This window comes from Neolamprologus multifasciatus, chromosome 5 (assembly GCF_963576455.1).
Source record: "Neolamprologus multifasciatus chromosome 5, fNeoMul1.2, whole genome shotgun sequence".
In the NCBI taxonomy this organism is placed as follows: Eukaryota; Metazoa; Chordata; class Actinopteri; order Cichliformes; family Cichlidae; genus Neolamprologus; species Neolamprologus multifasciatus.
The window spans coordinates 23,969,890-23,984,598 of NC_140443.1; the positions used below are offsets into that span (position 1 = coordinate 23,969,890).

At 42.0% G+C, this 14,709-nt stretch overlaps 1 protein-coding gene across 3 annotated transcripts in view; it reads left to right on the forward strand.

Annotated features, from left to right (window-relative positions):
* The first annotated feature begins 4,776 nt into the window (after window positions 1-4,776).
* Window positions 4,777-14,709, forward strand: part of foxp4 (forkhead box P4) — an 86,748-nt gene continuing 76,815 nt past the window's right edge. The window contains exon 1 of one of the 3 annotated variants that reach the window (XM_085159125.1): window positions 4,777-10,905. In XM_085159125.1, coding sequence (XP_085015251.1) covers window positions 10,903-10,905 — 3 coding nt within the window. In that variant the 5' untranslated portion in view covers window positions 4,777-10,902. The remainder of the gene's footprint in view (window positions 10,906-14,709) is intronic. The other 2 variants (XM_085159124.1, XM_085159126.1) reach the window with 2 other exon arrangements.

Below are 14,709 nucleotides of genomic sequence, written 5' to 3' on the forward strand. Positions count from 1 at the left end.
GCGCAAATTCAAACGCGATTTCAATATGTCACATATTCACAGTGGCTCACCGATGCCAATGACATAATTACCCAGCTACATTTCCGAAAGAATGCAAAAGCATTGAGATATATTTTTCCTTCCTACGATAGCCCGACGGGCAGGGCAGCCCGACTGGAAAAATCGCTGGCCCCGGGACGTCGGGCTAGCGATTTTGCGAGCCCTGTATCTGATTGAGGAATCACTCATCTTTGGAAAAGAGAGTTTATTACAGAGAAATGGCTCTTTCCAAAATAAAAGCTATAATATACGCTTCTTCTGGGCTATATTCTCAGCAGCATATTAAACATATCAGGTCCCCATAAGGAGAATCATGTGCTAACCGCTGACTCCGGTAAAGTTTGTAGCATGCCTGCTTGTTGTTTTTCTCTGCTTCCACTTGTCTTTGCACAAGGATGATGTCGGCGTAAATGTGCAGTCATATTCGTTGTGTTCCCACTAGTGCTGTCAGCGTTAATCTGAAATGACGTTAACGCCACAACACGGCAAATCTCCGTTAACGAGCTACCGCGGATTGCCCCGTGTGTGGGGCTGGACAGCCAACACGTTAACGAGCTAACTGCGCTAACACACTAGTTCCCACCCATGTAATTGAGCATTGCGTGGCACATCCAACATACTGTTTTACTTTAGTCCATGACGCACTTACCTTCAGGGTCATACATCACATGAAAACCAAAATAGTTCCAAACGCCAGATCTGAATGAGGGTGGGGGAGGTTCAATTTGCCATGTTGCAAGGAGAGCTTAGCTTCTGTCTGCTAGCTTGCCCTGCGCTCAGTGAATCTGTGTTCGACTACTCTGCCTAGGCTGCACTGTCAAGCGCAGATCCACTGAGCGCTCAACACAGACAGCACCATCAGAAGGAAAGTTGATAAAATAAATTAAAAATGTTGTATTGTTCGATACATATGCGTACCGAACCGAAAGCACTGTATCGAACGGTTCAATATCGATACGAGTATCGTTGCACCCCTAATATATATATATATATATATACACATACATATATATATATATATATATATATATATATATGTGTGTGTGTGTATACAGGTGTCAAATTTCACTGTGACACCTGCACCTTAACACATAATAAGCTTCATCACCATATTGGTATTAAAGATGAGGTAGGAATACGTGCCTATATGAATGCTTACTCTTGTGTGAAAATATCCACACAGAGATGCTTTTAAAACCTAAATCAGTGCAGACGTACACTGCTGCACATTTTCAGGCTGTGGGGCCATCTAATCTTATGCTTCAAACTTGAACTTTAAATGTGTTTAAGAAAAGAAAATGTATAAACTGTCATAAAATCAAAATGAATCCTTGTGCTTAATAGTCAAAATGCCAAGATTTTAACTTTCCCTAAGAAAGTTCAAATAAATGATAATTAAAATCCTTCTCCATCTTTGATTCAGCAGCTACTTGGACAGTTAATCCTTCACTCTTGAAACACAATTCTTTTTCTTAAAGTGTGTATTTTTTATGCGAAAACTTTGCTTCAAAGAAAATGATGTTTTTGCTGGTTGAGGGCATGGGCTTTCTCGAACGTATTCTTTAGCTCTTTTCTGGGTAGCCTCAGTTTTTCTTGTGTTTTTTTGTCGGCGTGAGTTTGTACCTGTCCGATTTCCACAGCAGCTTGGCGTGAACTCATTCCCTTGAAACAACTGCTCGGCCGCAAGTGCTTTAAAGTAAAGTGAGTCCTTGAGTTTCAGTCTCTCTGGCCATCTCTGCGTTTTGGAAGAAGTGTGCGGGTGTGTGTTAAAGCAGCTTGTTAACACGTACGCCACTGCCTTGGCCGAGCCTCTCCAATTATTCCCTTCCAACGAAGGACCGAGACAAGGAGAGAGTGGTGATAAACACATTTTCTTAGCACGTCTTTCCCCTTTCCGTTTGCTTCACTAAGTGTGCGCCTGTGTGTGTGTCTGGTTGTGTGATGCGGAGCAGCTGTGACAGTAAACAAGTTAATGAGTGGCTAATAGAAAGCAGGTGGTGATTGGTTGTGATCCTCCCAGCAATCAGTGTATATTCAGAGATTTATACAGATGCCACTGTCTGCACCAAGGTCACATAGGCACAATCACCCTGTCTCCACAGTTTCTGTACTAGAGCAGATGAAGAGATGCTCTGTAAAGATTCACCCAGTCAATTATTATTGTTGCATTCCCAGCTGGGAGATAGCATTGGTGCATTTGAGCAACAGTCTGCTGTTGTCTTTGCATAACCACAGAGGCGGCATGTGTGTTAGTGTGTGTGTGCATGCTGCCTCCCCACTTTGCCTTTATTTGTAAACATGCTCACTCACATGTGTAGGAAAGTGGGTGTATGCACATATGAGCGTGTTTGCGAATGTTTGGATAATTTGCTCTCTGTGCACCGTTCCCTCTCTGTTTATTTGTATACGCCTGTTTGTTTGAGGCCGCTCTCCGGGTTCGACTTTCAAGGCATTGTGGGAGATTTTGTAGGAGTTGTTTGTAAACATCAACAGCAGTAAGTTTTTATTTTATTGTAGCTTTATTTTATGACATTATTCCCAGATGGCTGAATAAAGCCTGCAGTTTTGGTTTTTTTTGCTAATGCGTCTACCACACATCCTGCAGTCCTTTAACTCATCCTCGCCACCACGCAGATGTTTTCTTTTTCTTTTAGATGCAAACCGACAACACGGTCTTTCCTCTTTTTTTCTCTCTCCTCGTCTTACAGTATACACCCAGGACCAGAATCCCCTCCTCTTTTCTATAAATCCCAAATCCTGCGTTGAATGGATCAGGACTTATTCAAGTTTGAGGCAGGAGCTTTTTTTTCCTCATTTTTACCAGCTCTGTGACACTGTGGGTGAGCGCTCCCATATTTCTCTTTAATTAAGCCAGGGAAAACCTTGTAGTACAGCCAACCCAGCTCATGTAGCCACTTATGTTTTAATTTAATTACCTGTCCACTTTGATAATTATTCCTCCTGATTAACAGGGAGAGAAGGGTTCCTAAATGGGATGGAAGATGGGTTAGAGGTCCAAACATCGTTTTCCTCCTTTCACCAAGAACAAGAATGAGGGTACTGAATTTAGATGTCCAGGTCAGCTTGGACTGGCTTGACTTTATTCAGGCGGTGCAGAACACCGAGTCCTCTCATTTCCCTGTTTTATATTTAATCCTGCGATTTTATGCAGCTGTAACCCCAAAACAGACAACAACACACAACTCATCATTCTGCAGGCAGGCGGGGGTGATTGAAATCTTTAGTCAAAATGTCAGCAGTTACACAACAACAAGCACAAGAATGATTCAGCCTCTTTGCTCTCTGCTGTACTTCACACATAGTTTTCAGATGCAGGATGCAGGTTGATATTAACTAAGCATGTTCACCCTGCTGGGATTGGGTTAGAAACTTTCTTTAAGAGCCCTTGCGTGGGTTTTTCCAGATCCAACTTTTAAAAAAAAAGAAAAAAGGTGCACCTTCCTAATCACATCCACTTAGAAAAGCATCACTCATCACCATCCAGTTGCTCACATTAGCGCCCGTCAATTCTCGGGAGATTTATTTCAGACATATGACAAAGTGTTCCTGGCAAAATCCGTCAGGCTCAGAGGAGTAAGTAAAGGAATATATGGGTGCTCATATACACTCACACACGCAAACACACACCCAAACATTTGCACGCCGACACACACACATGTGGAGACACACATATTTTTAGTGCTATTGATCGTGTTAATGAATGTGTTGTGATTTACTGCAGTGGTGGCTGATTGTTAGGTGGTGTCGTGATGGACTGCCATCATTTTCCAAAGGTAAAAGCATAGATAGAGGAAAGGCAGGAGGGCAGAATCCCATTTAATGGCCAAAGCAAAATTATTCCTTGATCTTTCTTTGAGTTATAGCTTCGTTTTTTTCCCCTCCTCCCTCCCCCACTTTTTTTTTCTCCAGCGACAGGTATGATGTAATTTCCAAATTTCATCAGAGACAGTAATCTCAACACTGATTATCCTGTCAATTAGTAAATGAATGTGGTGGCAAGGGGGGGAGGGGGGGGGGGAGCTGGTAATAACTCTGCAAAAAGGAGTTGTCAAGCTTCCAAAATACATAAAGGACACAGTGAGGTAGGCAGACAGTAAAATTTATCTAATCACAATATAACTGTCTATTCTGAAGGGAAGTGCATAACAAGAGTGAACTTACTAAAACGGATTTTATACCTGTTTTTATTTTAGGAATACAGCATTTTTTATTATTATTTTTTTTAGGATGGCATAAATCTTTCTGACATAAATCCATATAGGATATTATTTGGCATAAAAATCTCTTTTTAAATGAAATTACATTAACAAAAGTCAAGAGGAACAAGCATCTAAGAGACAATAAAGAAGCTATATGGAGAATTTTGCCATTTTTTTTAAGTTTGCAAGGTTTATTTATTCTTTCTTTTTTTACTTTTTTATTTACAGATACATTTGTAACTCTGACATGCAGACACGAAGAGAAAGCGATCATTTCATGGCAGACTTTGTCCTGTTTTAAACGATCGTTCTTTGTTACTGGTGTATTTTTTGTCTTTTTTTTGGGAGCTCAAACTTTGCGCAGGATAACATCTGTTCCTCTCTGCCGCCACAATAGCGCAACTCAACCAGGATGCAAAAGCGAGGTCAAAAGATCAGTGCCTTCCCCTCATCCGTGCGCATGCACGCCCACACACGCGCGCACACTTCTCCGGGGAGCGACGGAGAGATGCCTCTCACTGGCTGCTGTTTTATTATGCGCCGGGGCTTTGCATGGATAGGACGAAAACGCGCACCTGCTTTAGAGGCATTACGGTAGCACAGCAAACTGTCCTCCCGCAACACACACTCCGCACTCGTACACACACTCGTACACACATACAGCTCCAGTGATTCAACCCTGATTTCCAGCGAACGAGCAAGCAACAGACGGGATGGCAAAAAAGTGAAGACCGTTGGAGAGGTTATACGCGCTGAGTGAGCCTGCTGAGGAGAGAGCTGGGGCTTGGGGGGAGAGGAGAAAAAAGCGGAGGCAACTAAACAACAAACAGAAACGAGAAGCTGCGTTGTTTCTCCGCGGCAACTTGCGCTCAGTGCCAGAGTTTTAGCGGCAGTATTGTTCTGACTTCACTCCAGAGGGGCCACTCCGAGGAGAGAGGACGCACACAAAAGGGAAAAGGAAAGGACTAACGAGCACGTTTTTTTTTTTTTTTTTTTTTTTTTTGGTCGTTTAAAGTAATGGTCCTGCCGTCTTAGATCCTAGATTTCTCTGTCTCTCTCTCTGCTCTCTGTTTCTTTCCATTTTTTTTTTAAATTTTTTAAAATTTTACGTCCCTTCGGTTTGTGTCCCCCCTTTTGTCGCCGCGAGAGAGTGGACGCGCCGGGGTTTGAGGAGCAGAAGCGGGGCTGCCCACATGGTCCAACCACTGGCGTGAAAGTTGACTTCTTCAGAAACCAAGAGAACAGGTTGATGCATTATCTACACGTTTCCCCCTTCTTCTTATCTTCCTCACTTTTCCCTCACTCTGTGCTCCCATTGAAACTCTCCGACACACACGCTGCTAGACGCTTTTAAAGCGACGCACTTCAACTTTTCATGGCACGTTGTGAAACTCCTCCAGGTCTGCCTAATAATGTGATAGAGTATTAAAGTAGGTACGATCCAGGGCCACACTAGGGAGGTTTTTGTTTTTCTCCTTTTCTTTCTCCCTCCTCCGTACTTTTTCTGTTTCATTCTAACTCTGACTCTTTCCTGACGTGAAACTTTTTTATTTTTATTTTCATACTTTCTGTTCTAAAAAAAGAAAACATATTTAAAGCAGCTGTTTTCGTCCTTTCAGTGTTCTCAGTAGAATGAAATATCGAAGTTTCTTTCTACCTCATCACTAGTTTCACGCCAACCTATATCCATAGAGTTCAAATCCAGCCTCCTTTTAATCGTCGTTTATTTAACTGGATATTACGGTGTAGTTTGTAAATTCTCTAGAGCCTACTTTGGGTGACTCGGAGGGATACCATTTTTTTTGCGTAATGTGTCATTGTCCGAGGTTTTCGCTTATGAGACCAGAGAAAGGAAAAAAAAGTTTATTTCTCGCAGGTTTAGGACGAGCTAAGATTTCGGGAGTGGACTCAAACGTAGGGAATAAACTTGTTGATATCGCTCGTTATATTTGATCATACGCGTGGACGTGGCTTATGTGGTGGCGATTTTACACGAACGGTCACAGGCAGCCGTGTGAGAACCACTTGCTTTGCCATCGCTTCATACCTCTCTACCTCACAGCTGGGTTTAGGGTCTTTTATTATTGAACTTTAGTTTCCTACAATTAAACATTAACGTTTAAAAATAAAAAAAAAGAAAGGCAGTTAAACTTCTTACTTACAGAAAATCCCAGAACAAAAGAAGCAAAAGAACAAACAACTTTCTTATTGACACGTTTAGAAGGTCTGAGGACATTAGTGCCTTTAGGATTTAGGACTTTTCTCTGACCACTGAGGTTTGAGGTGCCCGTTGTGGTTTCCTTATTTGAGCTGAATTAAATATCCTAAATGATATCTTAAATAATAGCAGCTCTGTTCTTTAGAGAGGGACGTTTTACCAGCTGAACGTGGAGGAAAACTTCTCCCTGCGTTGTAAAACTTCCAGTTCCAGTTTCAACGTGAACTTTTGAACGCTTTATGTACGTAAGCAGGATTATGGACAGTGATTTTACGTACATTATAACCCTGACGCGTTTTAGGGTTTTTTTCAGAATCTGTAATTTAAAGTGATTTAATCAAAAAGAATGCACGTTATATACTTTCTAGATTATAATATAATAAATCTACTGACAGAATTTTTTTTTTAAAGAAATTGAACACAACCTCTGTGTGACACATGTTTTCCCTTCTTCTCGCGCTCATAAACCGACTAAAAGTAGGCCTGCACCACAAAGGAAAATATATATTTTTTCTTCCCGCGAACTATTTACTGCGACTTTTTAAAAAAATAAGAAAATAAGTATTCTGCAGAGACAAAAACTTTAATGTGGATTTTCTTGTGTGCACGGCGTGCAGCACAAAAGCAACTTTTGGGCCGTTGAAACAAAGTTGCTGATCTTTTTGTCTTTTGAGAGTTTTTGATTTTCTTCCATTTCCATGAAATAAAATTGCCTTTATCAAATATGAGATATCGGGCTGGACACACAGAGACTCTCGATTGAAACCTTCAGATCAAGAAAAAAAAAGAGAGGGAGAAATGAAATGACAATTCGTTGCTGTTAGTTGTCTGTCACCGAGAGAAAAGCGTACAGGCCGTGTGGGTGCTCACCCTGACACGGGCATTATTGCCCCGTGATTGATGGGCGCCGGGGCATTTGGCATAATTAATTTTATTTACTGTGTCCTCTCTCTCTCATTCTCTCCCTCTCTCTCCCTCTATCTCGCTCGCTCTCTCCTGTTGTGCCCCCTCTCACCCTCCTCTGTGGTGGCATTTCCGCGACGTGATGACATACTTTTAATTGCACTTTAATAGAAGATCCAGCGGGAATGAAAAAGCTCTTAATCACGTTTTATGACCTTGTCACAGTTCTGGTGTCAGACAGGAAAGCAGGTATTTTGTGGTGGCTCCGAGCCCGTGCTGTAAAGTGTATACCGATTTTCTTTCCTTCGTTTTTTTTTTTTTTTTTAAAGATTATTTCATCTTCATCTATCACGCCAAAAGCTGTGGAAAACGCACCTTAAAACAGTTAATGCACAGTGGCCTTCATGCAGATACAAACCCTGTTGCTGTTCATTTTAGCCATCTATCCTGGAAGGGAATTTAAACTGTGTGTGTTGATTGGTAAATGTAGTAGAAGAGGCTGACTGCATGTTTTATAAGATGTTTTATAAGCATATTTTTTTAAAATCCTGAATAACTGGACCAAACCAAGGCTGGCAGTAACTCAGTACTATCAGATAAACCTTTTTTTTTTACAGGCTTAACCATTTTGTCAAATATGGTAAAATGTTTCCTAAAATTATGGACAATGTAAATCTTATATTTGTGAAGGTTATTAATATTATTAAATTAGGTATTTCACAGCTGCCTTATCTTTCAGCTGTTTAAGTTCTTTTTGTTGCAGTAAAAGCACAGCAGCTGTGTTGACTCAGTTTAAGAATGATCTTTGGAGTTGGAGCTATGACTTCTCAGCACCCATGCCAGGTTACTACACAGTTTTAGCTGTTTTTAAGTTTCTGTTTAAAGTGACCGCGTTATGAAGAAGAAGCCTCATGGAGCTCAGGTAGAAGTGTGAAACACTGCTGAAGAATAGAGTACAGGATTGTTTTTATTTCTTCTTCTTCTCCTTTAAAAAAAAACATTTGCCTACCATATAAAGCCTGAAAAAAAAATCGGTGTGAAGTTATCATTTCCGTGTAATGCTTATCATTGATAGGCTATCACATTAGTGACAGGCTTTTCATGAAAACACAATAAGAGACAGTGAAACAAAAGAGTGTTTGAGAGGCAGAAGTAGTTATTTAGTTTTTTTTTTGTTGTAAAAAGAGTGTACGTGTGCAGGAAGCCAGAGGTGTCAAAGGCAGATTGACTCTCTGCTCTTTGTCGGCTATTGTTTGCCTGTGTCTGTGTGTTTGCTTGGCATTGCCACCTTTTTTTCATCTGACTTGCATCAACACTTTTTCCCGTCTTTGGTGGTGTTTTTCTTCTTTTTGCTCTCCTCCCTCCCAGCAGCTGTGTCTTTTCCATGTCCTGTTTCTCACATACTGCTGATTTTTAATCGCTTTCAGACGCACAGTTGTCTCTGTTATGCTTTCTGACACCTTTCCTAAATGATGATATTTTATTTTTCAGCTTGGTCCCAAGTATGTGATCGTGTGCCGGGGTGCGACTGGAAGAGTCATGTACGAGACCGTCTAGAGACGGGTAGTAATGGCTTTGAATCTCGTGCGCTTTAAAACCCCTTCAGCAGGATTAAAAGCCACCAACATGATTGTGTTAGTCCATAAACTCGCTCAGAGAGTCCTTACCTCCAACATGAGCGCATGGGAATGTATGTGTGAAAAGAGTGTATATATCAGAGTGCGGGAGTGTGTGTATACGAGAGTGCTTTTTTCTCAATTCACCTGTCCTGCTCGAGTGAAAATGGACATTATTTCAAGTTTTAAATGTCCTGTGCGTCGGTAGCATTGATGGCTTGCCTGTCCGTCTCTTCATCTCTCGTGCTCTCTTCATTAAAACCCTCCTGCTATCCGAAACCCACAAGTCTGAGTGGGCTTTTGGCTCCAAAGTGATGTTGAAGAGCACCCGTATATGACACTGCTATACATGTAGGGTTTGACCTGTGATAGATATTCACAGATTTACTTCTATTGCAGCACTTAGTGCTTTACCTGCTTAAAAAAAAGCTGAAATGGTTAAATTTTCGATATCATTTATTTGAGAAAAGCAAAAAAAAAAAAAAAAGCACAAAAAAGGAAGAAAACCCGTGCTGGGAGAGAGAGCGTGTTTTTAGATGGGCTTATTTCAAGTGTTGGTCCTGAAGCTGACATTATTGCAGGGCTGCATGCATTTGAGGTGAACATGCGTCGGGCTTTAAGCGCGGAAAAGACAAGGATATGAGATATTCTGCTGATCGTAGCAATTCAATAAATGTTTGTTAAAATTTCAATTTGAATTAGGTGTATCAGAGATTTTCATAGAAATGTTTTTTCCCCCTTTTCACATTTTTCTGTGATTTAAAAAGAAATTAAGTGTAATAACAATTTGGCATTACAGTATAAATTATTTTACATTGTTAAAAAAAATTCTTGAAATTTTATGAACAAATGTGTGTGTTATTGTATATGGACAGCTCAGAGGGTGGGTTAATGTTCTGGTTGTGAATTAAAGTCGGTGAGTGCACAGTGGAACTGCCGGCACATTGCTTTAGACTGAGGCCTGATTATACATGTGGTTCTAATTGAACCTGTTATTTAGCAGAAGTTAAGGGCTGAATAATTTATATGAAAGCGTGAACATCTGCCTGTGTGTGTGTGTGTGTGTGTGTGTGCGCGCAATAAGTCCCAAACATTTTTCAAAGATAAGATGTGGGGTTTTTATTTATTTATTTTTTTTTTTTTTGGGGGGGGGGCATGTTGACGGGTCAGAAGAGGTGTTGTACAGTGAAGTTTCAGGAAAAGTAAGAAGAAAAGAAGGAAGATGCTTTAGCAAGTTGCCTTTTGTGGCTTTTGAAAGAGCTGTCACTGCTTATGTGGTGACAGCCGTCCCGGATTCCTCTCTAAAATTTAGGCGCTCTTTCCCCCGCGGTGAATGATAAGGTAATCATTTTGTCTGACACGGTGGTTTAGCCTGTGGTCATTAACATGTCAGTGCATTTATGATGAGACATTTCATACGTTTTTCTATTTGTGTTTGGGATGACTAGGATGCAGGCTGGCTCCGGAGATGTTCCTAAAGCTCCACAGAGCGCCGGCCCATTAACAGCTGATTGATGTGGGAAGGAGTGACCCGAAATCTCAGAGAGGAAGCGACTGCTTCCTATGGGCGGGGAGTGAGGGTGGTGGGGTGTGGAGAGAGAGATAGAAAATATGAGAGAAAGCCTCTGCGAAGTGAAGGAAACAGCGGCGCGAGGGTAATAGGCATGGGTTATTATAGCTGAGGAAGCATTAGATCAGCCTCTCCAGAGTGCGCTTGGCACCTGAGGCCATGTGGAGCAGAGAGTTGGAGCTGAAGGAGAGGGCCGTGGCTGTGGAGCTCGAAGGACTGAAAGCAGATCGTTGAAGTAAGGCAGTTGTGGCGCTATCAGGTTTGATTTCAGAGACAGAGAGGGAGGATCTCAGAAGATCGTGGCGTCAGTGGCGCTGATCAGGTGGAGCACTTGAGATGGTCAGTGTAAGCAGAAAAAAAATTACCCTCAGAGAACGCTATTGTGTTCATGCGGAGCATCTTCATAAAGAGTAAAAAAAAATCAGTGGTTGCATCCCCCGCTAACTCTGCATTGCTTCTGACAGCTGTATTTGTGTTATGGATTTTCCTTCACTCTATCCCGTCTCCCTTTTCCTTTTCCCCTGCCTCCCTCTCTCAGTAGTCGGCTCCCCTCTTCTCCATCGCCTCCACCCTATGACCTTTTGTAAGCACTTCATCAGAGAGCTGTTGGTGTTTTCTAAAGCACTGCGACAAACTGACAGGGCAGCCGTCAATCGAGCGGGTAACCGAGGGAGCGGAGCAGTGGAAAGCTTCACTCAGAGCAACAATGTGACTAAACTTTCTGCAGCACTGCTTTAATGTGTATTGAAAGGATGGCTGTGAAGGGTAGGTGACAGCTGTGAAGCACAAGACTCAGGATCATATAGATGCACGCACACACATTTTTGCACATTTCATAAACGCTCTGACTGTAGAGAAGCATTAAACAGCACTTGAGTGCTCGTTTGTCCGTGGTGCTGTGGCGGTATAATCTGCCGAGCGGATGAGTGAACGCTCTGATGAAACGCTAAGATTCACACCAGAGTAGCGCGCAGTCCATAAAGTATTACCTACAAAAAAAACAACCCTCCTAAAATCTCTGCTTATTACTTACTTTCAACATTATAATTTCTTTTTTTCAGATCTAGCGCTAGTGTGATGCATTTTACCTTTTTTTTTTATTAGCTTTTGTGATTTGCATCAGATTCTTTGAATTACCTCAACAATAACGACTGTGGATTAACACACGATGACAGGAAATAAGCACTGCAGCAGTTTTCCCTTGTCCCTGTTGTTTTCCATCCTGATCCAGGGAGGTAATAACCATTCAAACGCGTCTCATTATATTTCAAATCCGTAAAGTATCGGGATGTTGGCTAACCCAGGCGAAAGTAAGGCTGGATCGCTGGCATGCACTCCTCTTTTATGGTATTAGTATTTGTGGTATTAGTTCCGGGGGACATGGGATGCCTACTTAAGCTATTAGCATGTGAGGCGCCGTGGGATGATCCATCCCCTGACAGGACGAGCTGTTAACCAGTGTTAAACCAAATCACAATAGGCTGCCTGGGTTGACGGATTGACGGCGCCTCTCACCACTTGACTGGGCCGCCCCTTCCTTCCCTTTTCTAAACTTCATGCACAGATTTGATTTTACTTCCTTAAAACTTCTGAAAGAGATTTTTAAAAATGTAAAATAGGAAAAAAAATGACGATTTGGCCAACAAATGCCAACTCTCTCTCTTAACTTCTCGCTTCACTCTGCTTACTTTTTGCTTTGGTCTGAAGGTGAAGAAGACTATGCAGGCTTTGCCCAGTGGGGTGCGGACTCTGGCTTTTGTGGTGGGCTTTCAGATAGCGAGAGGCAGAGGAGGGGATGACAGCTACTGCTAGAGGTTCGCTACATGGGGGATTGCTTATAGATGCAAAGGACACAGTTGTGGTCCGCATGTGCGTACCCTTATTTTCTCTGCATGTAAGCGTGCACATCCAACTGCAATTAACTGTCAGTCAGTGGGTGACCCTCCACCCCGTTCTCTCTCCCTTTCTCTGGCTCTCTCCCAGAATTCATCAAGTTTCGGGCTTTGTTTTTCAGACAGCTCGCGGAGGGAAAGAAAAGCAAACAGGTCGTTACTTTGCCGACATGTTTTTTCAAAACGTGTTTAACCGATAACGATGCGACCTCTCGTTATTTTTATAGGCTGTTTCATCTACACTGAAGACCGATTTAAAATTAAGGAAAAAAAACAAAAAAACTTTTCCGGGCAGATTGTGCGAGCTGTGTGCTTGAGTAGCTTCTGGAGCTCCACTAGCGGCCGTTTTTTTTTTTTTTTCTTCCACCCTTTGGCTGCTTGCTGAGCATTGAAACTCTGTTAGTGCGCATACACATGCAAGCCTGTGTGTGGTGGGCATTGTTGACCGAGAGACATCTGCCACTAGATTATTCCCAGCTGTTATCTGAATAATTGTGTAATCCCCCCACCACCGCCGCCACCCCCACCCATCCTCGCTGCCTCTGTCTTTTACTCCCTCCTTCGATCCCCTGGCTCACTCCTCCTCCTTCTTCTCCTTCTTTGCTCCCTTCTTGCCCCCACATCTTGTCTTCCTCAGACTGATGAGACGGAGAGTGATGAGTCTCTTTTCTGGGTGTCACACTGGGCCTTCTCAGGAGTGTTTATGAATGTGTGAGTTTGAGTATGTGCACCTGTGTGTGTGTGTGTGTGGCTCCTGGTCACCGGTCATTGTCTGACATTTGTAGGAGGATTTGAGCACACCCCACACATGCACACTCACCTCCCTCTACCTCTCCTTCCCTCTCGGGGAAATAAAAGTAGCCTAATCCTGCCAGATCAAGGCTGCTGTCCACCACAGCTTTACCAGCCTGTGAATTAGAGCCCGCTCTCATGTTCCTGAGGAGAGGGAACGAAGAGCATGTAGGTGGGTGTGTTTGCGTTGTGAGCCGCTGGCCTGTGAAGCAGCGTTAACTGTCTGGAGGGGGGGAGGAAGATAGCAAAGAGCGATGAGAAAAAAACAAGGTGCAAACACAAGTGGAAAAGCAGGAAACGTGATATTGGTTGGAAGAAGTTGGGTCTTTTTGTTTTAACAAAATGCACCTACACTTTAAAAAAAAAATGAAATTACATGTGCCGTAGTTTTTTTCTTCTTCCAGTTCAGTACATCGACTTCAGATTTAAAATGAAAAACAGAGAGAAGCTTTAGTTTAGGCTTTAAAAAATTAATTAAAATCATATTTTCTTGGATTAAAAGAATAATACATCATTCGAATACACTTCTGTCACATTCTCACTGTTTCGCTGTATCTACAAAGGGACAACACAATGTTTAAACACAGACACTTTTTCCGCCTTCACAGTTTCGGTTGACTTTTAATGAGACACACGTGTGACTCTCATTAAAAAAAAAGAAGAACATTTAATCAGGTCTTTTTAAAAAAAAAAATATAGAGATTGCAGTAAACAGTCAATTTCTTCTGCTCTGCTTTTGTGTGTGTGTGTGTGTGTGTGTGTGTGTGTGTGTTTTAAACAGGCTGTTATACAAATCTATCAAGTTTGCTTCACTCAGAAGGGCACTCGCGTATACTCAGCATGCGTGCCTGCATTTGCTAGGGCTGCCTTCTCTTCGGGTCCATGGTTGGTCGAAAAGTGTTCTTTTCCCTGTTGGAGCTCCAATAGTCGCTCAGTGTGAAGGACTCAACACTTGCTGTCTGTCTTCTCTCCTTCTTGCCTCTTATTGTGTTGCACTTTCTCCTGTTCATGTGTTCTTTTTTTTATCCCCCCTCATCCGCACTCTCCCTCTCCGGTACTCTCCTCCTCTCCTTGTCAAGCCCGGTGTCTAATTATCACAGCTCTGTGTTCCCTCAGCCTCTTCATTACATCCAAGATGTCATCACAGTTTAACTCCAACATTTGCTACCTCTGCTCGGGCCCCTTTTCAATAGCTATAATTTATTCCGGATTACTGAAATGACAAGCGTGTGAGTGAGAATTTTTCAAAATGACTAAAATGCTTTTGCAACAAATTTAAAACATTACAGAAAACAGCTATAATAACCCGTGCCTTTCTTTTCTTTTCTTTTTTTACATCTATTTTTTTTAAAAGAAACATTTTATGGAAGTTTATGCAAGAAAGGCAGGAAACTATTACTTTATTCTATATTTAAAAAAAAACAACACAAATCATTTTTAGCTGCACACTTATTCAACT